The sequence below is a fragment of the Lynx rufus genome, unplaced genomic scaffold (assembly GCF_022079265.1).
Source record: "Lynx rufus isolate CCGP_SWC_20201006 ecotype Redwood Valley unplaced genomic scaffold, mLynRuf1.p SCAF_4, whole genome shotgun sequence".
NCBI lineage: Eukaryota > Metazoa > Chordata > Mammalia > Carnivora > Felidae > Lynx > Lynx rufus.
In genome coordinates, this window is record NW_025814856.1 from 139,206,889 (window position 1) to 139,233,399 (window position 26,511).

The 26,511-nt window shown below is 39.7% G+C and overlaps 1 protein-coding gene across 1 annotated transcript in view; it reads right to left on the minus strand.

Moving 5' to 3' along the window:
• Positions 1-26,194, minus strand: part of TSPAN12 (tetraspanin 12) — a 64,617-nt gene extending 38,423 nt beyond the window's left edge. The window contains exons 1-4 of the mRNA XM_047095812.1: positions 26,038-26,194; positions 24,922-25,057; positions 12,615-12,697; positions 11,261-11,396 (exon numbers count right to left, since the gene is read on the minus strand). Coding sequence (XP_046951768.1) covers positions 11,261-11,396; positions 12,615-12,697; positions 24,922-24,987 — 285 coding nt within the window. The 5' untranslated portion in view covers positions 24,988-25,057; positions 26,038-26,194. The remainder of the gene's footprint in view (positions 1-11,260; positions 11,397-12,614; positions 12,698-24,921; positions 25,058-26,037) is intronic.
• Positions 26,195-26,511: the final 317 nt, after the last annotated feature.

Below are 26,511 nucleotides of genomic sequence, written 5' to 3' on the forward strand. Positions count from 1 at the left end.
AAAATATATTCTATTACTGCAAAACTTCTATCTTCATTCCTTCCCGCTTTAGAGAGAAGACTCTGAGATACACAGTATCTAAAGGAAACCAAAAGCCCTAGATGCAACCTACCACAAATAAACCAGGCACTTATTTTCCAAACTGTTTTTCTACATAAGTACCAACTAGAAAATAACTTTTACATTAAAACAAAATTCTAATGTTTTCCTTGAACACTGTCATATAAGTTTCTCTGTGCAAGCAAGCGGATAATCAGCCAAGTATCACAGAACACTTTCAGTAAGAATATATTTCACTGAGAGAGAAGTAAAAGTTATAGACACTGTAAAAATTATTTTAACCTGCTATGCTCTTAACTTATAGCTAAAAAAAATTATAACTAAAAACTCAGGCCATTTTATCTTAAGAAACATTCAAAATATTGAAAACCAGAAAAGTCAGATTCGCTTATCTTGGAAAATTAGTACAACCTGAGATTCACCTCCCTGCAAATGAAAACAATTTCAAAATATAACATACTTTACTGGACATGTTAATATTTTTAAAACGGTGCCTTCTGACTCCTATCTACGCACTACATACCCAGCACTTATAACAAACAAAAAGTTTGATTAAAAGCCTACATTCATGAAATGATAAATGATAAACTCCAGTCTCTACCCTGTCAAATACTAAACTCTGCAAGCTTTCAGTGCTAAGTATCTCTCTGTCAGTTGTTTATTTTTCCTTTCCTGGTGATTGGAGGTTTAAAAATATTATATTACTTATAGTTAGTAAATAAGAGAATTCCAGTGCCAAATATTTGTACAAGATAATGGAACAGCCGACATTTTGTTAAGAATCCACTGGGACTAAACTACTAACAGTCCAAGAGTACTTGCTGCTTAAAATATACACCCAGACAAAGCCTCTGTGTTAGCCTAGTCTCAAAACCATGTCATAGGCTTGGTACTTTCTGACGGCTAATTATTCACCACATTCTATGTCTCTCTACAAATTCTTCAAAGAAAAGGCAACGTTAAATATCCTTTTTTTTAAGAATCACAAATGGAGTGAGATCAGTCTAATTTAGGAAAAAACCAGAACTATAAACCAATTTTTGAAGAAACATAATCTTGTAACTCCTGAGCCCATACAAAAGTTCAGGGTAAGGTAAGAAAATATGGGCATGATATATATGGTCCTTTGTTCATGCTTATGTTTGAATAAATATAGAGGAATATTTCTAATAGCACATCTTAATTTATGTTCCCTTTCAATTTTATCTTCTCCAGTAATTGCTGGGCTGATTTCTTTATCAAGGATGTTGGTGAAGTTCAAATTAGTACGTGTTTGCTTCACGTGCTGTTCAAACTATTTGAGAAATGTGTTACACCAGAATCTGAGGGACTTAGCCAAGGGCTACGAGTTCTCAGGGTCAATGATCTATATCATGAGAAGTAAAGCATTAAGGGTGAGGCAATAAAGCAGCTGGACATGCTAGACGGGTTACCACATATATAGCTTCTGTTGCTTTGTAAGCTAGGTCAGCTAAAGTCTGCCTGCTCAGCCCTATCTCCAAAGATTTACAGGGTGTTACTGGTCTCTGAAGAGGCTATCTTTACATATAATTGGGCCGTTTCTCAGAATTTGAGACAGGGGTTCCCATCACCAGACCCCGGGCAGAAAAGTGCAAACAGGAAGGAGCTTTAGAAATATTCTAAGCAACAATAGCCAAAATAACACCAGACCTGCTTCGTATCCAGACTGCTCCTCTCACATAGACCCATCCAAAGGTGGTCAGATCCCTCCCGAACATACGAGGGGCAGGAGTTCATTATCACAGGCACTTTTATGACAGCATCTTTTATGAGACAACAGGTTAAGAAACTGGAAATTTTAAAAGATGTTTCATTGGGCAGGAAGAGAACTTACACTCTAACCTCAGTCAGTAACTTTTGAACCTATTTGTAACTCTATGTCTGCGAAAGTTATCTTCTTCTAAATCACATTATTTTAATTATTTGACGCTTATTTTGAGACAAGATATGCACTTTAACTTATTTTTGTATATTCTCCAGAACACCACAAACCCTATTTGTTAAAAAGAGTATTACAATAAAATGTTTCCTTCAATTGTACACATCTACACCTACAAATATTTATTATAAGTACAGAGGGTTGTTTTCTTTTTTTCTTTCTTTCTTTCTTTCTTTCTTTCTTTCTTTCTTTCTTTCTTTCTCTTTCTTGTTTTGATAAATCTATTCAAGCAAAAAAACATTCTTCCTAAGCCGAAAATATACTTTCTTCCTTAAAAGAAGAAAGTCATGCTTAATATTCAGGGAGAGAAAAATCATTAAATTCTCACCAAAGTTGTTCAAACATCAATATTTCAGCCTAAGTGATAGAAGGAATCGTGTAAATTAAACAGCATGAGGGGCGCCTGGGTGGCTCAGTCGGTTAAGCATCCGACTTCGGCTCAGGTCGTGATCTCGCGGTCCGTGAGTTCGAGCCCCACATCAGGCTCTGTGCTGATGGCTCAGAGCCTGGAGCCTGTTTCAGATTCTGTGTCTCCCTCTCTCTCTGACCCTCCCCCCATTCATGCTCTGTCTCTCTCTGTCTCAAAAATAAACGTTAAAAAAAAAAATTTAAACAGCATGAATTACAGAACTATTTTAAAGAAATGCACCCTTGTCACAACAAATATTTGAGCTACACCAATGTTGAAAAGTAGAAATCCTCCAAGACCTGCTTTTATCAACAGACCAACAATCATTTGAATGGAGTATATCCATTATCTATGGGTAAATGCTTCTAACACGCTTGGAAAGTTTATTCTCCAACAAGTTAAGCAGTTCTACAACAATCCTCTGACACCAGTTAGTTATTTATGGAACTGTTTTTTTTTCCCCCTGAGGCTGGAAAATTGCTGCAGCACTTCAAAGAACTACTGTTCTGACCCTTCCACAAGAGTCCTTGAACCTGGCTTGTCTCCCTAAGAACACCTTAGCCCTGCACCCAGTTTCCTGGTTACTGCTTTAACCTGATAACCATATTTTTGCTGTGACACCTGAACTAAACACACCCAGATTCACAGAATTTTTTTTATAATGTACATCTGAAAAGAAAATTCTAAGACATTAGACTTCCCCACCTCAGTACCTTCATTTCTTCATCAGTAAAGGCACATTGTTAGAATAAAGTTTGTCTTCCATTCTCTCTTGTATCATTAAAGAAGGCTCATCATTAAAAAATGTGAAGCCCCCTTATCCCAGAGTGGCAAAACCAGGTACTATTTTCTCCCGGGTAAATGAGCAGAAAGCCCAGGGCAAGCAGGAAAGGACACTGCAAAAGATAGATCACATGACTCTTAGGCTCACAGAACTTCCAACTGCAGAGTAAGCACACACAACATTCAAGACTCTCCATAATGTGGCTTGAAAGCTCACAGAGCCACCTCTCTACCCTGCATATCTGGCCCATATTTCCCATATGTCTGACACATGCCCTTCTCCACACACACCAGGAGCTTCCAAATGTTTTACTACAATTGCTCTGTCCACCAGCCTTTCAGTTCCTCCAGAGTACCTTCCCCCCCAGCAAGGACCTTTCTGTAAGCCACCTCCCACCTCTGCCCCCGATTCTCCCATCATCTCCTTTTCCTGTCCGTGTATTAAACGTGTATTAAACGGTCTCAACAGAACAAGGTTATTGTTCCTTAGAGCTCTTTTAGAAAAGTACTTTAATAACACAAGGGAAAACGTACAGAATTAAAATATTCTAATTATAAAAGACAAACGTCAGCCCATGCCTTCGACTCAGTTTGTAAAGCCTGCACAGAACATGAAATCCAAAAATATTTTCAATGCTAGTTTCCTCAAAGAGACGCTGAAAAAAATCATCTTTGTACTTAATGAGAAGTAACTGTTACACTGGCAAATATCATTTCATAAATGCTATCTTCTTAAGGACAATATTTCTACAATGTCTTCATAGCTGTGATCACTTTGATGAAATGTGTAGTTTCAAAATTTTAAAGTTCTAAAACTAAAAGAATGGTAATCTAAAGAAAATTCAGGGATAACCATTTATTTTAGAATAACCCAAAGATATTGCTCAACAGAAATAGTGATATAACAATGCTTATACATTTCAAACAAAATTTAAAGCAGTGTTTGTCATGTGAACTGAGAAGATTCATCTTAATCTGAGCACATAACCAGGACCCGTTATCACCCTTTATCTGAAAAAAGGGAAAATTCTATGGATCACAAAGGGTTTTGAATTTATGAAATTTCATGGGAAAAAACTTAACTTTAATTAATAAGCTATTATTTCATCATTAACTTCATGAGACACTGCATTGAGAGTAAATACTAATCATCATTTTCTAAAAAGTTTATCTGAAAGCTATTTCCTCAATGGCTGAAATGACTTAATTCTCTCACCTTTTACGTGTGTCATTTGCCCTCTTGCTTGAACTCTGTATTCTAGGGACACTGATTCCTGAGTCAGTCTTACAGCTATATGATTTTACAAAAATGCCTACTGTTTTACATTTGCCAAAGGAAGCCAACAGACTGACAATGTGGAAGCAGAGGACAAAGCAAAACCACAGCACAATTGCTGAACTGACCTCAAGGGAGCATTTGCTGAACCGGTAACCAGCATTCACAGCTGGAACGAACCTTTCAATGGAACATGCTGGCAGAGAAATACCTGGCTTTAAATGCTACGCAGACTAAAGACGTTCACCAAATTAATGGATATAGATTTACATGGCTTATATTTAGCCAAAGCTATCTCATCGTATATATTAAGAAACAACACACAATAAAGCTTAAAATGTTTACTATGATAGAGTACACCTAAATTATGCAAAGGTCAGAAATATAAAAACTATTCACACTTCAAACCCCAAAGTAAGCAGAAAGTCCAATGAGCGCTCAAAATCCCGTCACAAAGACCCAACACTAAGGGCATGAATATCACACAATTGTCCCAAGCCCCTGTCTTGGACACATTTACTTTTAAAAACATCTGCTTATGTGCTTTTCTGGGGCATAATCAGAGGTAGTCAAACCAACATGACTTAAGAAACAGAAGAGGTCACGGAACTCTGTGCTGGGCTTTTGTGCATACAAAAGCAAGTTGTGCAAACTGAGAGCCTCTGAATCCAGAAATGCCTACGTCATCTTCAGTTTCCTCCAAAGACCTGAGACCCTTTGTGAGTTTAACAACTAAGTTTGAAAACTATAGCTTTTAAAGAGTTCTAGTTGAAAAGTCACAATAATATGCCTGTATTGCAGAGATGTGTTTTGATCATATGAAAAGTGCATCAGGGGGCGCCTGGGTGGCGCAGTCGGTTAAGCGTCCGACTTCAGCCAGGTCACGATCTCGCGGTCCGTGAGTTCGAGCCCCGCGTCAGGCTCTGGGCTGATGGCTCGGAGCCTGGAGCCTGTTTCCGATTCTGTGTCTCCCTCTCTCTCTGCCCCTCCCCCGTTCATGCTCTGTCTCTCTCTGTCCCAAAAATAAATAAACGTTGAAAAGTGCATCAATGTAGAATAATACCTCATTTCCTGATGTCAAGTAATACAAATTGTACTGTCATGTACAATTCTTTATTCATAATTCCACTTCAGCAAGGTCTACTGAATTCATCCACCTTCCATCCCCAAAGTCTTGGTTCTGACCCCAGCCATGGCTTTGAAGACTACTGTGTGATCACTAACGGGGCTTCCCAATGCCTCCAACCCTAAGTACTAGAAAAATCCACTGGCTCTTCATAGCCCAAGGGACATCAGACTCTCTCCTACAAAGACCTTCACAACTGGGCTACTTCATGTGTTTTTCTCAGTGCAGTGACACTACAGCCACACAAAATTTCTAAGTTGTTCCTCTGTGTCTTTGCACACTTTTCATGTTGTTCCAGAGCCCCTCCCTCCCCTTCTCCACCAGAAAACTCTGATGCATTCAATATCTTTTCAATAGCTCAAATAAAGACCCTCCTTCGAAACCTGTCATAAGTCTCCAGTCGCTCCTTATTCTGTGTTCCCACACTTATTTACTTCTAACTTTAATATTGTATTAAATTTTGTTATTTTCTTTCTATTCCCCCCTTTCATCTTTGTATCTCAAGTGTCTACCACACGCTGGTCAAAGGACATCTGTCTAAAGAGGGAAAAAGGAAAGAAACAGGGAGTGGGAAGGAAAGGAGGAGAGAGGAAAGGATAAATGGCTGGATTCTGTGATAAAAGAAGAGGGAACTATGGTAGAATTTTTATGATAAGGGTATTAAAAGATTATATTTTTAAAGGCTAAATGACCACTGAATGCCTTGGAATTATAAATGAAGCATATTTAAGTCTTAGAGAAATAATGCCAATAATTAATTAATGTATTTTAACAGTAGTGTGGTGTAGTTAGTGAACCCTGCATGGGCTTGAGCAAGGACTCTATCTGAAGGCTAATGATGGCAACTAGCAGCCCTGAATCTTTGGGCACCCTTCCTTCCCTCATCTGTACAATAAATCAAACCACAAAAAGTTGCTGTATTTTCTGAGGAAACAAAGTAAAACACTGGGCAGATGCTGAATATGTGGTCAATAATATGATGGACCTTAATTGAGAAACATAGATGCTAGGCTACCAACCAAAATCATAAACAGAAAATAATAAAGATATTTAACTCAATAGTTTAATTTTAACTTAATGGCTTATGACTAGCTATATAATTATAAAATTTATAACTGCTTGAAAGCAGGCCTTAAACAGAGAGTGTAGAAAATTACCATTTAAGATATTCTGGTTTTGCATTATGATTTCAACCAACAAAATACTCAAGGATGGTTAATGACCTTGTGGCCATTGAAATTTACTTGATTTCCATTAAGGGCATCATTAAAAATCCGGTTCAATCACTGTATATTTTAAGAAAGCTTTACAAGCGCTTCCATATAATCACTAGCTTTATGCAAATTCTCTGGAGTAATAAAAATGGAAAAAAAAAAAAAAGAAAACCTTCCATTTGAAACACAAGGTACTTGGTCTTGAACTAGTTAGGTGCATCCAACTTCAGTTCTGACCAGTGCCTGACTACTTGTGATTTGCTGGTGTTTGGATGTATATTAGCATCATGCTCTGACAAGTGACGATCTCCTGATGGTGACATTCAGCTGTTGTCGATACTGTAAACATGTCCGCTCAATCTGTTTACATTCCCCTGAGCGGCCACGGCTTTCCTAATGCCTGTGTTAATAGCAAGGTAGAATTGCAATAACAAATGAATTTCATTTAGTCTACAACTAAAAGCCTTGGGAGTACCCATCTAAGGCTTAAAACCAATTTCCATGTAGCTGCAATTTCTCTTTAAAAACGAGAAGGAATTTCTGTTACTAAAATCACTTTGAAAGTCATGGCATATGCAAGTTTATTTTCCTAGTCGTTTTTGGTTTGTTTTCCTAACATAATTAGAATTTAGTTATTTTTATAAATATACAAAATATATTCTTACAAAGATATAAAAGTTTCTGTTCTATGACAATCTCACATGTATTAAGAACAAATCTAGTTAGAGTAGGGTTGCCAGATTTAGCAAATGAAATTACAGGATGCCCATTTAAATCTGACTTCCAGATAAACAATGAATAATGCTTTGTGGATGTATATCCCAAATATTGCATGGGACATACTTATACTAAAATATTATTTGTTGCTTATCTGAAATCCAAATTTACTTAGCTGCCCTACACTTTATATAGGAACCCTAAATTAGGGTATTTTAACAACTTGTATCTATAACTCAATAGAAGGGTGAAATTCATGACTAAAGTTCACCAGAAATGTTTTCCTATGGGTGGCCTCTTAGCCTGCCCAGTTGTTGGTATTTTAGGGGGGTGGTGTAAGGAGAGGGCAGGTTGGTTATAAAGACCTGTTTTGAGAGTCTCCCATTTTTTCTTGATCAGTCTGATAAGTAATGGCATTCTGACTTTTGCTTAACAGCACCGTAGCCCAGTTGCCAGCTCTTTTTGTTTTTTGTTTTTTTGTTTCTCTTTTGATAATCATTCAAAAGATATGGCAGCTCTCAGAGATACTGGTTGTCTTAAAATAAATAAATAATAAATAAATAAAAATAAAAAGCCTCTTCCTACTAATCTCATTTACAGTTCTTAAAAGTGAAACAAGATTTTGAATACAGGGAAATGAATGAGTTGGGTTGAATGCATTCAACTTCTTTAAATACTAATTAGGATAAAAAGCTAAAGGGCACAAAGGAAGAAAACATGAGAGTTGCCTTGCAAATATTTGCCAAAGACCTAACATCCTGTCCTATTCTGCATTAGTACCCCTCCCCTCCTTTAAGAAGCCATTCCCCTTGTAGTAGAATCCTATCTAATAGGCTCCTTCTTTATTTTATCTTATTTAATTATTGTTTTTTAAAGATGATCATTTTATATGGTGTTTTAACAATTTCACAATATAAGTTTAAGCAATAAACCTGCTTGGAATCAACCCCGATGTTCAAATAACATCCAAAGATAAGGTGGCGAGGATGGCAGTTTATTTGCTGCCCCCAAATGAAGATCTGCTTTGATTCAATTCCAGCATCATTACAGTTTAGTGGGTCAGACTCCTCCTTTAAAATCTCACTCTCCTCATTGTCTTCCTGGTTCCATCTTCCTTCTGAGGTGTTGACCGCTCCTACTTGCGCTGTTCTAATGTCCTGTCCATTATTCAATTTGATAAACATTTACTGAAGCTATAGGCAAAGTGAACAGTTCATATTATCAAGCTGTTTGTAGTCTGGTAGTTTGGGCTGGTTATAAAACAAGGAAATTTATAATAAGGTAAATGTGCCGGGCTTCAAAGGTTGAGACACATCTACTAGAGACATCGGTAAAGACCCAATGAGAATGGGCTTGGCAGCCAGAAATATTGAGGTTTGAATCAAAGCAACAGCCATTATTGTTGAATGACTTTGGACTCTGAACCTCATTTATAATTCTCTACCTTAGACGATTGTTGTCAAGTTGAAGAAGTGAAAGATCATAGAAAAAGTATTTTATAGAATGTGAGAAACATTTATAAGCACTTAGGAAAAGGCAGCAGAGTAATATAGTGAAGTTGTCACATATATGTCGTACTGGACAGCTATGGTCTGAATATAGCAGATTCTCCATTTACTAGCCATGCAAACCTAGACAAATCAGCCAATCTGTGCCTCATTTCCTCATCCATATTATAGAAATAACAGTATCCATTTCATTAGAATTGTGGAGAGGACGACATTGATTAATTCATGTAAAACTCTTCATGTAAAAAAAATTCACATAAACCTCTACAACATCTGTAAGCACCTGAGAAATGTTAACTACTTTAACATCAGCATCTTTGTCATTATTATGATTCCAGTCCTCCGTGTCACCTTTGCATCATAAGGTTCTTTCCAGCCTCTCATCACAATTCTCTGTGACTCATCCTGCCTCAAGTAGCGACCAAATTACTTAGTTCTTTGTCAACTTGCTTTATGAGCACTCAAACAGCCTAATGGAATGCATAAATGGTTTTCAAAATGGGTTCCTAAAAGTCTTTGAGGTTCCATGAAATATGCTATCCCACCCTCCCCAAACACACAGTCCAGGGACCACCCAGAGTCACACAAGTTGGAGACAGGGGGAAGACTAGTCATTCTTAAATTGTTGTGTAATGGGACATCATTCTAAGATTGTGGTTTTAAAAAAGGATTCTGAGATTTTTTTTTTATGTTCAAAATACCTCCTTCGTCCTTTAAGCTATGGGTTTCATATAAAGTAAGTCCTTGAATTTATGTTTAAACTATTGTCCAAACGTCTTAAATGACAAAGTAAGATTCCAAACCCTTCTACCATTCTCCTCACTATATACGAAAGGGGAGAAAAGTAAGGTAATGGGCATGTTTCCCTTCTCTGAGTGTAATTTATTTTCTGCAGCATTTTCTGTTTTCCAATCATGGACCTGAAGAATCCATGAAGCCAAGAGTTATCTAATACATTAACACAGGTTGTTCCTGTGAAATTCAAAGCTTTAGTTCAGTTTTGCACTAAGATTCTGTTTTAATTGGCTTGGGATGGGATCCGGTCGAGCCCTGGCGTGCGGGAGTGGCTCCTGACAGCCACTTGTGCTCATCTCTCCCCTCTCTGCATTCAGGGACACCACTCTGGTGGCCTGAAATCCACGATGCTGCAAGTATTCAACCCATGGAGATCTTCAAATGCTACAAATCAGGACTTTTTTCTCCTCAGGTATTTGGCGTAGCAACACACCATTAAAACTTTTTTTTAAGTTCCCTACAAGAAATTAATGCACAGCTAATACTGAATCCTACTGCAAAGAAGGGCATATATCCAATCAGTTAATTCTTCCAAAATCTGAGATGTCTGCAATTACATGTTAGCAGCCTCACTACCTAGTGCCACTAACAAGCAATATTTTATACATGCAGCGTGCTTCAAAAAAAAGCTGTGTGTGTGTGTGTGTGTATGTGTGTGTGTATATATATATATATATGTGTGTGTGTATATATATATATATATGTGTGTGTGTGTGTATATATATATATGCTATAGTTGAAACTGACTCAAATTTTTAATGTTAAAAGAGAGTTGACAAATTTTTTGAATTAAAAGTTTAATCATAGATTTTAGAATCATAGATTTTGCGTGCTGAAGGGAATTTGAGAAGTCGCCTAGTCCAACTCTTTCAGAATCAAAACAAAACAAAACAAAAGCCACTAAGATTATGGAAACGAAGACTCATTTTTATCCACTAACCTCTGTAAAGGCGGTGCTGGGATTTTAATATCTGTCTGCTACTTCATCACCTGAATTTCCACATAGGTTTTTTGACAGGTTTGTTTTTAAAAAAGGAAGAGAGAGAGAAACAAAGTTTTGTCATGTCTTCTTCATTCTAGTCCCAAGGAGCCTGTTTGGGTGGTAATAAGGCTCATGACACAAGAAAAAAACTCGTACTTTCAAATGAAAATGTCAACACCTAGCCTGAGTGAAATAATTAAATAGCATCCATATTTCCATACCTCATCATTTGAGGACAACAAATACTTGTGCTGAAGTCATCCCCCATGGAAAGAACGCTTCCTTTCTCACAGGATGTTAAACAATTACCACAGATTAGAGTACTGCTGTCACGGTTCCCTAAGCACGTAATCTTGTACACTGATGAAAAAATAATGCAGTCCTGGTTGGTCTTTTTACCCATAATAAAGAGAAGATATAAACACCATACCCATGCAAGAAGTAACAGATTTCTTTTCACTGTTCCACAGTATCCTAACATCCCCACAATGATAAGGAAACAGCAAACAGCAATCATGACTGGATGAACCACAGGAAAATAAGTCAAGATGACAGCCTCCTCTACCCTGAAAGAAGAACAATAATGCCACGTTATACATAAAATAGAACCAAAATGCACCCAAGACATAGTACAAGACACAACTGAGATTCGTGTTAATAATCCTTTAAATCATCATGTCTCAAAGCTGATGACTGTATCGTTATTTTCAAAATCACTGCACTACCACTGACTTGCTTGCTTGTCTTATTTTTGTTATGTTTTGTTTAGTTTTTTATACAAGTGGTAGCACTTCTACCTCCACTCATTTAAAACATAAGATAGGGGTCCCCAGGGGCACTTGGTTGGCTCAGTCAGTTAAGCATCTGACTCTTGATCTCAGCTCAGGTCTTGATCTCAGGGTAATGAGTTCAAGTCTTGCGCTCGGTTCTATAGTGGGCATGAAGCCTACTTAAAAAAAAAAAAAAGAGGTCCCCAATAAGAAGTCAATCTATTATTTGCTCTGAAGCTTTAGCCTGAGGAAAACACACAGGCCCCACTGAGAAGAATCTCCCTCCTCTTCTCTGATCTGGAAATCCACATGCAGCACTTTCTCTGCTCAGCAACTAATCTTTCCCCCCAATGTGAAACACTGCTATGTAAAAGGAAATTAATCTATATTAAAAGAAAGAGGAAGGAAGATGATTTTTGCTAGAAAACTTTATTGCTATGAAAAAAATCATTAACTAGAACCATACTAGTAAGAGTAATAATAACAAAAAATTAGACATTACTGTATACTAAGCTCCACTTTGTTTAGGACTTCACAAAATCTATCTCAGTTAATCCTTCTGACATTTCAGAGTGGTATACGCAACAGTCCCCATTCAGAGATGAAGAAATGGAGACTGGGAGAGGTTAAGTAACTTGCTTTTTGTGATGTTACTGGATCAACCTTTTGAAATTTGAGAAGACAATGGCAATGCTGAGTTTGGTTTTCCTTAGCTGAGGGATATGAAGGTAGGAAGGTGTTGGCAGTGATTTTCCTACAGAAAAATAGCTACGCTGTCCTTTTCATGCAAATGTGACACAGCTGACCCACTCTCCAGAGGACAGCAAACTGATATTAGCATACCCAGAAGTTTTCTCTGGGACAAGTGGCATACCTTAATGAGAATGCTAGAAGATGTAACAAAGTTTATTGATTGTGGAAGAGTACTACCGTCTAAACAGGGGCAAAGTTACTTAGAAACTAGGGTCTAAGAAAACCTGATGAAAGAAATCAATCATTAATTATAAAGCTTACCTTGTTTCTGCAGTTAACGTCAGAACATTATTTAGGTAGTCCCTCATCCAAGCAGAAACTGCCAACACACTGATGGACATTAACTGGAAAGAAAAAAAAACCAAATTGGTTACCAAGGACTTATGCAACATTCTCTGCAAGATTAACAATTTTAAAAATTAAGGATTTTTTGTTACATAACCATTATGCTTTTTTCCCTACATGGCTGATTCTGGGTTCAAGACAGGATTTGCACAGGCAGGATAAAGAGGCCACTGAATGACTAAACTATCAGATGTACAAGATGAGCCTAAAACACGTCATATGCAATAGCAAGGAAGCAATGAAATCCATATGACCGATATTGCCAAGAAAGTCACAGGAGCTAACTTGAAAGGGCTTCCGTTAGCTAAAGTCGAACAATTGGAACACCAAAATAATAATAATAATAATAATAATGATAATGATAATGATAATGATAATGATAATGATAAAGATAAATGCAATGCTTTGAAATATCACATGCTAAAATCTATGAATTCATATAATACTTAAAACTCACCTGTCACCTTTGTAAGGATGGTGGATACTCATTATTCAGAAAACTGGTAAGAATTAAACATTTATCCTACCTTTCCTGTACAAAGGAAAGAACTGAAGACTTCATGAAAGTTCTTATAGAAGAATTTCTGCTAATACATGCAGAAAGCATAATAGAGTATCACTATTTAACAACCTCACTGAAATAATGGATCTCTAGGCAAAGATCCTCAGCAACTGCCCAAATTATCAGGTTAGTAGTTCTCAGTCCTGTCTGTACATCAAAATCACTTAAGACTCTTAAAAAAAAAAAAAAGTACTGAGCCCAGAACCACCCTGGAAAAATTCTTGAAAGTGGGGCGGAGGCACGAGAAATGTGTAAGGTTCCACAAATGTTCTAATATGTAGTTAGGAGTGCAAACTGTGACACGTGAAAGGCTAGCTTCTAGAAAGAAGAAACCAAGTGGAAGAAAAAAATGCCATACCCCACTGCTTAGTTTTAGTGTCATAAAGAAAAGACAATGTGTCCCCCAACGTGATACAATTGGAAGCACACAGAGATGACTTTGAAGTATTTTTACCGAAAAGTCAACCTGAATCTAACCCAGCCTCCACCTCTAATTATCAGTTTATAGGAAATACAGGGACTAGATTTAAATTTGTTAAACACCACCATGGGGATGCAATCAGCAAAATTGAGAATATGAGAAATTTCACAGGACAAATGATCCAATTTCTTCAATTAAAAAAAACTGGCCAAGTGGAAAAAAAGAAGGAAGGAGAAACTATTATAAATTAAAAGAAATTTAAGGGATTACCCAATGCAATATGTTGACCTGATCCTGATTCAAACAAAACAATCACAGAGAGACATCCATGAGATGGCTGGGGATATTTTCACTGACTGGATATTTGAAAATGTTAAGAAATTATTGTTTTAGATATGACAGTGGTATGAAGATTTTTTTAAAGGATCCTTATCTTTTAGAGATATATGCTGAATAGTTAAATAAATAATCATAATGCATAGGATTTAGTTGGGAAGTGGAGATTATGTTGACAAGTGGGTAATAGGTAATTAAGGATTACTTATATTGTGTTTTTGACTTTTGTCTATATTTTAAATTGTCCACAGGTTTTTTTTAAAGTAACTATATAGAACATGTTCAAAACGAGTCTTCCTAGGAAAAGTCTTCAACTTTTCAAAAAGTTGAAGGTTAACCCCTAACCCTCTCCTATTTAGATGGATTTATTTTTCTAAAGTGTGCCTTCTACTTATGTTCTTAAGCACCATATAGTGAAAATTACCTTAATTTGATTTTTAATAATTTCTGTCATCTTAGTGAACATCGATTACCATTATGCATCACAGATTTAGCTTTAAATTCATTAAATAATGAATATACAAGACAGGAATGAGTCTGTACTGACTGAGTCAAGCAGTGGTCATGAAAATGCTTTCTGGATAAAGGCTCAAAGGCAAACAGAACATGTAGAGCTCTATGACCTCTGGTACAGGGAAGTATGGCTACCTGTTCGGAAAATCACGTAGTGAATTCGCTCATTCTTCATTCAGTGACTGAATACTGAAGTGACTGAATACATTCAGGGACTGAACACTGACTCAATACCTACTATCTGCCTCATACTATTTGTGCTAGATTTAGAGACCCCACAATAAATAAGAGATGCGAGATCCCAGCCTTTGTGAAGCTTCTTGTGGGACACAAGGAATAAACAGATAAACCAGATAATAAAGACTATAAAGAGTACCATGAAGCACAGAAAAATGAAGTAATCTGTTCAAGGTCTTACAGGTTCTCAGTGGCAGAACCAAGATTCAAATTCAGGCCATTGGTCTTTGGAACTTAAGGCTTAGTCACCAACTGCCTTCCAAATTTAGAAACGACCATATCAGGGCACCCGGGTGGCTCAGTGGGTTCAGCGTCCAATAGGCTCAGGTCATGATCTCACGGTTCTTGAGTTCCAGCCCGAGGCTGCTTCAGATTCTCTGTCTCCTTCTCTCTCTCTGCCCCTTCCTTACTGGTGCGTGTGCACATGTGTGCGCTCACACTCTCTCTCTCTCTCTCTCAAAAATAAATAAACATTTTAAAAATGAATGTATCTATTTCCACAGTGAGGAGACTAGCCTGCACAGCATGCAGGGATCTTTTTTTTTAAAGGGAGGGATAACATGGGGGTCAGTCTGTACTTGACAGGCTAAGTCTGAATGTCTTAACTATATCCTTTGGGGAATAGAGTCTCAGGAGTCATGGCCTAAAACAGATTATGAATCCTGGGACCACAGCTCAGCAAAGAATGAGGCTAGTTATTACTATCCTCTTTTCTGTTAGGAATAAAAATACTGTAAAAGTAAAAACTAATAAAAGTTAGCCCGTGGGTCAGCCACAGTTTATTAATCATGCTTCTAGCTTCTGTGAATTTGATGCTTTAACATCTGTTCTACATGTTCAAGCCAGACACACCTTGGTCGGAACAAACTGATAATGTGCCTGAGCCACCCTGCCTTGGCCTCCTGCCCTCCACCACCCTTGAGAAGAGGTCTTCTCCCAGGTTCACACTTGTCATTTTCAAATAAAAACCAACCATTCCAGACCCCACACCCCAAACACCTCTTTTATTGCTCTCTCTCTCACTCTGGGCCACTCTACACCTGCCATAAACATGCCAAGGTCCAGGTGCCAGACAACCAGGGACAGCCCCTATACTCCAGAGGCTGCTGAAATTAGTTAAAGTAGCCAATCCAGACCCTACTTACTTTGTCTTGCCCATTTCTTCTTGATGTAGCCACAATGAAAGTACTTGCCCAGTCCCTTTCTCTCTGCCTTGTGATGGACCCCAGTACTTCCCCCTTGGCCCTCGTGATGAGGCATGTACTCTCTCTCTCAGGATCTGTAAGTATAATAAACTATCTTTTCAGTGGTAGTCATCTGATCTTTTGACTTCTCCATAGCTAAATAATAATAGAACCTATTAAAACACACAGGGCTAGCAGGGCACCATGGACTACTTGATTATATCTAAGGCTGCATGCTCTTCCTCTACTTGACTTGTATGTGGCCTTTTAAATACCTTGTAAGTTTCACGGGAGCCAGAAAATTCTATTAATGTGATAGTTTATTTACATCAAATTCTTGTGCAATTACAAATAATTCTCTCCTCTCTTTATCATTCTTTAAAGTAATAACTGATCTTGGTTTCTCCATCTTCGAATTTCTTACTGGCTGTTTAGCCAATTTTCAGGGGTCAATAAATTATCAGATTCTTCATTTTGGTATAGTGTATCATCAGTGGTTGTCATCATACACATTCTTCCATTTATAACAAAAAAATGTGTATATCTTTTAAGTGGCATATTCCAAAACATTTCTAACAGGGTAGATTTAGTTAAGTGCATGGGTTTTGAAGTAATTCTTCCATTCAAAAATACATATTGATCAACTGCTCTTGGCCAAGTCCTTTGTGATGTGGTAGAGACACATGGATGGGCAGGAAAAGGCATCATCTCAATTCTGCGGTGAAATTTACTAAGAGAACACACCCTAATCAACCCATCAAAGACATAAATGTGTAGCTGCAAACTGTAATAAATTCTGGGAAGGAATAATACTGGTTGCTATAAGAATCCTATTTGTAGTGCCTGACCTATTCCATGGAGTCAAAGGGACTTCTCTCAGAAAGCTGAGATCTGAAGGAGAATTACACAAGTTCATTACAGAAAGAGCAGTTGGAAAGTACATTCCAGCCAGAAGGAACAGCGAGGATCCCAGGATGGAAGGCTGCACGACATGTTCAAGGAAGGGAAACTGGCATGTGGTAAGAATGGAAAGCCAAGCAGGGACCAGAATACATGGTCTCAGAGGCCATTTAAGGCACATAGTCTTGGCCATAATGGCTATAAGAAGCCATTGAATCAAAAAGCTTTGGTTTGAATTCCACCTGTGCTCCTTTTCAGTTATATGACTTTGGGTGTCACTGAATCTTTCCTAAGCCTATTTCCTCACATACAAACTGTTAGGAAAATAAGACTGACTTCACAGAGGATTTATGCAATGAAAAGACAGACTAGGATTCTTATATATATTACCTACTACTATCTCAAGTCACTTTTGACCTCAGGGCTTTCTCTTAATCTTTCTCAGTCAGCTTAAGAGAAAAGGCAACGCCTAGATTAGTTCAGAAATGGAATCTTCAGATATTTGAAGGTCTAGCACACGGATGAGGAAGAAAGCTCTGTGATATAGCTATCTATTGCACTGCATGGCCATTCTCAGTTTTGACATCTCTGAGAAGGTACTCATTTCCATTCCTCTCGAAACCTGCGTGTCCCTCCCACTGTGTTTCCTATCTCAGTAAATGGTATAATCAACGCTTCAATCACATAAACTGGCAACTGGGCAGACAGCCTGAACCTCTCCCTCTTCCTCAGTTCTCCATCTAATTATTTTCAAGTCCTACAGATAGTTCCTGCACCACGGCTGGTGAATTCCTCCCCCCTTCCTGCCACTTCTGGCTAGTTCAGGGCCTCAATCTCTTGCCAGGTAATTACAATCACCTTCTAATGAACTTTCCAGCTCACAGAGTCCACCTCATACTCACCCTTCAGTTAGCTTTAGGAAACACAGATTGAGTTCTTCTGCTTATACAGCTCCCACAGCTGCCCTGAGGGGGGACTTCCCAGCTCTGGTTTCCACTACCCCCAACTCTTTCCTAGAGAGTCAAGTTTAAACGCTTCAGCAGGGCACAGAGGCCCTCTTCAGTCACCTTTAAAGGATCTCTTCAATCCGTTCCCTGCCTGCTCCTTCCCACACACATTCTGTACTCAGATACAAAAAGCTGCCTGTACTGCTCCAGCAATGCACCATGCAGATCCCCCCAAGCCTCTATGTCTTTGCCCATGAAGTTCCCTCCCAATGCACCCTGCCCCAGCCTTCCCAACCTCCCCAGCAGAGCAACTCAACCTTACCCTTTGAGACCAACTCAAACAGCTAGCATATAAAGATGTTCTCCCAACTCCCTCCTTACCCTCTGGGACAGACTTCACAGAGCAATTATCTATTGTTTCCTATTTTCACCCACCCATCTCATTCCACAGACCACTGCCTAGAGCCCAACCACACAGCAGAGTACCAGGCCCAGCAGTGAGGCCCAACAGATATTAGATGAAATGAATGCGACAATGATTAAACTAAAGGGAGGCAATTTCAACTTGCTACATGAGCTAAGCAAAATTAGGAGATGCTTCAAGAAGAACTAAGCTTTCTACCACTGGAAGTTTTCCAGTAGAGAGATGCCTGCTGAATTACAAGATCAAAGATTTATATATCAGGTCAGAAGCTGGTTTAAGTGTTCTCAAGCGTCCTTTAAACTACAAGCTTCTACTTGACTCTACTGTTCTTTTGCACAGTAGTTACCCAAGCATTGCAGCTGTGCCCAGAACATTAGTCAAAATAAATAATATCAATACAAAGCCCTATCTTATGGCGAACAAGCAACTCTGAGAATAAAACTGCTTTTTATTATGACATTATTTCTAGCTGCATTAAATGTCTGGAAACAGTTTCATTCTCGAAGAGTGATTTTACTCACTGGGGTTGAGAAAATCATAGCAGTGAACAACATAGAGTGCATGCTGTAGCAAGGAACAAAGCTAAAAGGAGATGAGGTCACCTCAATACAAATCGTGCTATTAAATCTACAAGCACAAATAGTGCAAGCAATTCAGGACCCCTTCCTAATAACAGCATTTTCTACTAGGTTTCCAAATAAAAATAAAATAATTCTTCAGCTGTCATTCATTATGATTAAATTCCTAGGAGCACTATAATTATCATATGTAACTAGGCATATAGCTCCTTACATTTTCTCCAATATTGCAAAATATCATTTGTAGTTGAAGAAAATGCTTAGAAAATAACCCAAATATTACTCTAGAAAAATATGTTTGATCTACTACTTAGCAGGACATTTGCCACATTCTGTCTTGAAAAACATTTAGAAAATGCTAGCTCTCAACAAATACTTGTACATATGAAATTTGCTATTGCTGGAGATATATTCTGGGTTTGTTCAAATCTAATTACGTAAAAATAAGTATTGAATCAAGTTGTTTTCTCAATCAGAATTTTACATGTATGCAGAGTCCCTGAACTTATTATGAAATGTATGCCTTTGGTTTCCACCAAATAATAAGGGCCTAGTCATAAGACAGACTTTCTAATTCCTTCAACTGTCTGCCATCCATAATCTATAGTCTCATTTAAGAGAGCAGTTCAAGGCTCTCTTGCAGAAGTTTAAGGCTGACAGATGTTTAAAACCATCTACCTTAACTTTACTTTTTATGTCAAATCTGGTAGCAAAGAGCAGAATGCAGGAGAGAGATGGGGAATTTAGTTACAGTTCTATCTCTGCAGAGAACTTGGACAAGTAATTCAAACTTCTGGAACCTTTGTTTATCCTGAAAATGGAGAATTGAAGTAGGTGCTTTTAAAATTCCCTTTGTCTTGGGGCGTCTGGGTGGCTCAGCCGGTGGGTTAAGTGTCCAACTTCAGCTCAGGTCATAATCTCACAGTTTGTGGATTCAAGTTCCGCGTTGGGCTCTGTGCTGACAGCTCGGAGCCTGGGGCCTGCTTCGGATTCTGTGTCTCCTTTCCCTCTGCCCCTCACCTGCTTGCACTCTGTCTCTCTCTCTCTCTCTCAAACATAAATAAACACTAAAATTTTTTTTTAATTGCCTTAGTCTTAAAAAAAGGTTTGAAATAGTTATTTACTGAAACATGAAGTTAAATCAAGTCTTGATTATTTGGAGGCTGGCAGGCCAAGGTCAGTACTATTCTGCTCTGCCACAAGGACATGTCCCGAAAAATCCCCCACACCCCTCTCCAAAGTGTGGTCCTTATGAACCATGCGATGGCTCATCTTTGCTCAGTTGGGGCCACACTGTATGAAAAACATGTACCAGCTTTGTCCCTGAGACTAAAGCTTATTTAATATTTATTTTTAAAAAGAATTAACGTTTGTTGGAAAGCTCTCCCCTAGTCACTAGAATTAAAGAAAGCTTCAAGGACTTTCAGAGTATAAAGTTAGGGGTAACAATTTAAAAAGTTGTATTTTTATATGACTACATAAATGCCATGTGAATACAAATGTCTACTTGCCAAGAATCTCTGTAGGGTCTGCCATGGGTCAAACACCTAAGGTTCACTACATATGGCCAAGGAAAAAGAAACAGGACATTAACCTTCTGTTATTTCATTTGCCATGCATATATCCCAAAAGTATGAACTGGATTCCCTGTCCACTTTTAAGGTTTTCTTTTATAAGTTTCTTTTCTTAGTTCACTAGAGTAGTTCCTCTCTGTTGCTACTATCTTTAGTAATGGTAGGTGAAAAACAATGGCTCTTATCTGCCAGTGAGAAATGGGGCTTAAAAACTACAGATGGGAAATTATATTTTTAGAAAATAATAAGCAAACATATTTGATAAATGTTAAGTGCTCACCAACTTCAAGAACTTCCAAAGACAACCATATTTATCCATAGTTGTAATAGCAGAAAATTATCATCTATGAATGGCAAGCATTCATATCATAAAGCCACAGAAGTTGTCTTTAAAATGGAGGAAAGCTTTCATTTACTCAAATAATATGCCATTTAAATAGTAAAAGTGGGATAAAACTGAAGTGAAAATAGCTCATTTCCTTGCTCCTTTGTGGCCAGAATGTGAATCATGGTTTCAAAAGAGCTCTTGGGGCAGCTCACCCACGTGCACCGTGTCCCATGTGACCTCTCCCATTACAAACCCACAACACTCATGACAAACCTAGAAGGTCCAATATCTGTGTGCCAGCTCCCCTACAGCTATACCGGGATTGCGCTTCTTCAGAATGTGGAAGGGCCACTCAACAGATGACACATCAAAGTGACTGGATCCATGGCAATGGAGAGAAGCAGTGCATTTGTGATCTTGAATTGTTTCCTCTTAGACATATCTCTGCCTCACATTTAGAAAAATACTCAGGATGTACTTTAAAAACACACACACAAAGCACTCTGATTTCCAACTCTCAGAACAGCCAAGCAAAATTCTATACGTCCTCAGTTAAGATTTTAGTTTTCTTTTCCCTAAAATCCTTTTGGATAGAGAAGGAAAGATGGTAGCAACATAGTAGAAATAGGGAAGGTGGGGCGTGGGGGGACTATTTAAAATGTAAAATGAGGAGTAAAAGGCTTCAGCTTTGAGCCCAGAGGTAAAGAGGGCAGGTTTCTCAATCCTGCAAAACTAGAGGCAAGAATAATCCCCTCTCCATACTCAGGATGTGAAGTGTGATGTAAGAAGTTGGGCTCATATGCTATACTGGTTTGTTCTGCTTCTAATCTCAATGAGAGCTGAACACAAGGACTAAAGCCTTGCTCCTCAATACGTGAAGCCCCTGCCACACTCAATCAGACTCTGTATTCTAACAAGACGCCGGGGGGATTCGTAGGCACACGCAGGTGAGAAACGCTGCTCTGGAGGACTTGTTAGGAGTTGGATAGCTTATCCCTTCCTACTGAGGGTGTTTACCTCTCCACTGCAAATACATTCACCCCCATTTGCAGTCCTACAACTTCTATCACACTTGGAGAAGAAGTTTGAACTTTGAGTCCCTGTTCTGCCACTCACTAGCAAGTTACTGAACTTCTCTGAACAACCTCTCTCTACCCAAAAAAAGAAACAAACAATTTTCCAAAGCCGTTGTGAGAATTAGATGAGACAGTAGTGCAAGAATGCCCAGGAATGTGCCCAGCACAAGGCTGAAAACTACATCTGACTCAGTAAGAAAACACAAGATCTGCAAACATTGTTTTAGCACTGAAAGAATAATGCCGATTCTCCCAAAGTTGATATACATCGCATACAATTCCAACAAAAATCCCAACAGATAATTTTAATTGTATCAAATAAGCTTAAAGTCCACTGGGAAAAAGAAACCCTGACTAAAACAAGAAAGGCAGGTGCTTGAAAGAACAGAAGAACAGAAGAAAGAGTATATAAAATCTTATTTAAAACAGCCTATAAAAATTTGTTGAACTGTTGTATAGTAACAGCATAAATGAAATCAATGGACAAACAATAAGACAAACCTAAATGGTAAATATGACATACTTACTGAATATGAATTATAAAATGATATAACATATATGAAATATATACGTGTCTAAAGAAAATGATGCTCATGCTCATTGGAGAAGAGAGGAAATAAAAAAACAAAGCAACAGTAAAATAACACTTTAAACCTTTCAAACCGACAAAAATTTCAAAGTGCCCTAACACCAACAAGATGGCAATAAATATTTGTGTGCATATAATGGGGTGTATCGGTGTTCTTCTTTCTAGGGAACAAATTCCCCGGGCAGGATTTCTGGGTCAAGGAAATGTAGTAGTGGTAGCAGTATTAATCCCAGGAGTAACAATCGCTGCTATTACCACCACGGGGGTTCCTTTGAGTGAGCACTCCACCTCCTGATAATCTACTTGAGCATCATTACTGTAGTAACAGCGGTAACAAACACAAGTACTACTACCTACTGTTACTGCCACCACATAGACAGCACATTTAGGCACCACTGTTCAAACCCCTTGTGTACATTAACTCTAATCCTCAGGACAACGCTAGACAAGAGGAATTATCATTCCTATTTCACAGGCTAGGAGACTGAAGCACTAAATGTGACTGGCAAACGGAAGAAGAACTGTATAAAGATTAGCTCTTTTGTTGTCGTCTGTATCACATATCCTCCCACAAAGCAATCCCACTCCTGCCACTTGAACCCACATGAGAAAAAAACCATTTTAACAAAAAAATATTGTGAATCTACATATAAATGTACACGAATGGGTATATGCGGACAGGTATGAGTAAATACATCTTTGTACAAAATTTTAAAAGATACAGAGGTTAACACGGATTATTTTGTTGGAGGGGAAGTTGGCAGAAGAAGAGGGCTGGAGAAAGGGGGAAGGGATCTCAATAAATAAATAAAATACACCCACATAAAATGAGAAGGATGAGGTACAGGATAACAGCAAAGACATGACATTTTACATTTTGGGGGGCTAGAAAGAGCCCTGGAGGAATTTAAGAAATAGGTTTTTTGAAGCAAATTCAGTAGTCGGAAGAGCAATATTTTTGTTCAATGATTGAGGTTTTTCTCCTCCCACATAATACAGATTATTAAGAAAATTTCCAAATCATTGTTCTTTGGACAACAACAAAAGTCCTAGTAATTTCAAGACTGAGAACACAGTAATCATTCACGTAAAGGCACTCTCCGGGAGCGAGAAAGCTGAGTTCTGCTACAGTAACTGTCACCATCAGGCCATCTGACCTCTGACCAGTCACTAACCTACACTTAGTTTTCTCATTCACAAAGTAAGGAAGTTCAACCAAGTCATCTTTAAATTCCCTTTTAGTTATAAAAGTGTGATGATTCTATAATTAAAAAGCATAAAGTAGAAAAGTGAAAAACCAGTAAATTGAAGTGATAATTACCACACATTTAAAAAAAAACCCACAAAGTTCAAAATCTTAGTAACTTTATAGCTAAGTAGGTGATTTAATGATCCATTGAAAAAACGTACATATTTAGAATTAACATCTGCAATGAGATCAATTAGTGATTTTACGTTCCCAAGTGGTGAATTTAACTATGCAATGATTTTTAATTCTCATGTAGAAAAAAAAAAGTTGCCAACTTAGATATCTTTTCAGATTACTCACGGAAGGAAGGCTTAATTTGTCACTTCAAAATGGAGCCACCCGTAGGGACTAGTTGAAACCAAAATGTCATCCTCTAGAGACCACTTGCACTAGCCTTATGAAAGGAGGCTGGTCAATGCCAGCCAGTCGGCCAGATAAATAAATCACACATTAAAATTTCTAACAGAAAATTTTGAATATAAGTTATTAATAGAATACAAAATTGGCAAAAATTTACTTGCTTAAGGATGACAACTTCTTGAAGCAACATTAAAAGTTTTAATTTTTATATTTTCCTCATAAATTTTATAAATAATAATGTGATTTATTAATAACACTTAATGAAAACTTATGCCTGGGCGCAAAGCATAGAAAGTCACTAGCTCATACAGCATAAAGATTTCCATGAGCTTGTTAAATTTTATGTATTTTATTTCCTTAAATGGTTATGGGATTTTCCAAAAGCATACACAAAATTCCTTAAAACTTTGCCAACTTAGAAATAGTTACATGAAAACCACCTTTTCAGCCTGGATGGAATCTCTACCGGTAGAAAAATCTACCCAGTCTTTCGATAGGCTATCTATGTATGAATTCTCACGAAAACATAGTAAGACTGCTTTACGCCAACCAGATTTTATAGGCTAGGATGACGTAAGGAAACAATTTATGGCTTGGACAGTTATCTGAAATTCCTGAAAACAAGCAGTTCCCTAAGTAGTGTGCCATAATTTTCTTATCTACAAGCACAAGCACGTGCATTTATTTATATCCCTAGCTTAACTTCAAGACTAATTTTACTGCCACCAGTATCCAGGCGTCGATTTCTTTTTTCTAATTACAAATGGCACTTCAGCTAGATCAAAGGCATTTTAAGGTCAAAATGGACTTCTCTGAAAAATAGAGGGTGTGATCCTCTGTAATTAATTAATGTTTAGCCATGCCCTTTGGCGCATTAAGTGGTGGCTGGAGGAGACCGAGTCCAGCCGTCCCCACCTGTTGGTGCAGTGGAACTGTTTGACTTACCCAAAAGAGCAGATTGAGGGCATAGAGAAGGCAGCGCAGGCACTTCACGGAATCTTCTCTGGCCATTGTGAGCCCCGTATGGGAGAAGCCCCATCCTTTCACCACATCCTACTCTCACCGGCAAAGTAGCTGCGGTCTGCAGGGGGCGGGGAGAACAGGGCACTTCTCATCACCGCGCTCCTCGCCCCCGCCCCCCCCCCGCCCCGCAGCCCACCCCTCCTCTGCAGCTCTCAGCTGGGTCCCGAGTCCGGCCCGAAGCCTAGGTCATTTGAGACATCGCTTCATCGAAAATCATTTGTTAAAGTTGTAACTGTAACCTCAACTCCCCTAAAGTTCCAAACCGGCTTCAGATAACACCTGCTGAGAAGAGAAAAGATTGACTCCCGGATGAATGAAGGCACACAGTAAACTCCCGTTCTCGGGGGACGCGCGGCGGTGTCCTCTGCATTCTGATGAGACGCTCTGGAAAACGTCCCTCAGCCCGCGCCCCTCCCGGGGGGGGGGGACAGCTCAGCTCGGAACCGTCCCGAAGGTTGGAAACCGCACTACCCCCGGGAGACGTCACCGGCGCCGCCGGCGAGTCCGCGGGTGCGAGCGTCCCCCGCATTAGGACAGCTCCCGGGCCCCCCATCTCTCCGCACCCCCCACCCCACCCCGCCGCGCGAGTGTGAACAGGGGGCACTGGGGCGGGGGGGGGGGGGGGCGGCAGGCGCTGAGCTGGGATTCCGCCCCGCGACTAGGGTTTCTCGGGGAGAACGTGAGAAATGGTGCTCCGGCCCGGAATGATGGATTAGCCGGGGGCGGGGGCGGGGAGGGGCGCGGGGGAATTAGGGCCGGTGCAGCTGTGCAGACGCCGGGTTAGTCACTCACGGCCCCCTCCCCCGGCCGCGGCCGCGACCCCGCGCCGCCGGAGCAGCACAAAGCCGAGCGCGGTCCCCCGCCCCGCCACCGCGTCCGCGCGCCCCCGGCAGGGCGCGGGCGGGGGGTGGGGGAGCGCCGGCGGCGGGGGAGCCCCACCGCCAGCCTCTAAGTAGTTTAGCACACAGCGCCGGGGACAGCCGCCGGCGGGCTGGCGGGACGGCCGGCTGGGGAGACGGGAGACGTGCGGCCACTCACCGTCGGCGCTGGGCTCCGCGCCCCACTCCCGCCGGGGGACGGTCGCGGACGCACTGCGGGGGCTCATCGGGGCAGGGACGCTCCTCCCGGAGAGCCAGAGGGCTGCATTGGCTCAAGGAGGAGACGCTTCCTTCTCTTCCTCTCCCCCGCCGCCGCCGTCGCCGCCTCCTGGGAAAAAGAAAAAAAAAAAAAAAAAAGAGTCCTGGGCAGCAGTTGCTGGAAAGTCTCTGTTAAGCCACCTCCCAGCGCCTCTGTCCCTCCCAAGTCCTCGCCAAGTCCGGACGAGGCAGCGGCGGCAGCCAGGGCCAGCTGCACAAACTCTCAGCGCATGCTCCGGCCGCTGGCTGCCCGGGTTGGATCCGAGTGGGTGTTTCTTGTCCCTTCACCCGGCGTGAGCCCCTCGAAGGGACGCCTCACCTCTATGAGACGCGGCCCAGAAAGAGAGAAAACCTATGCACTGCGGGGAAGTCCGCG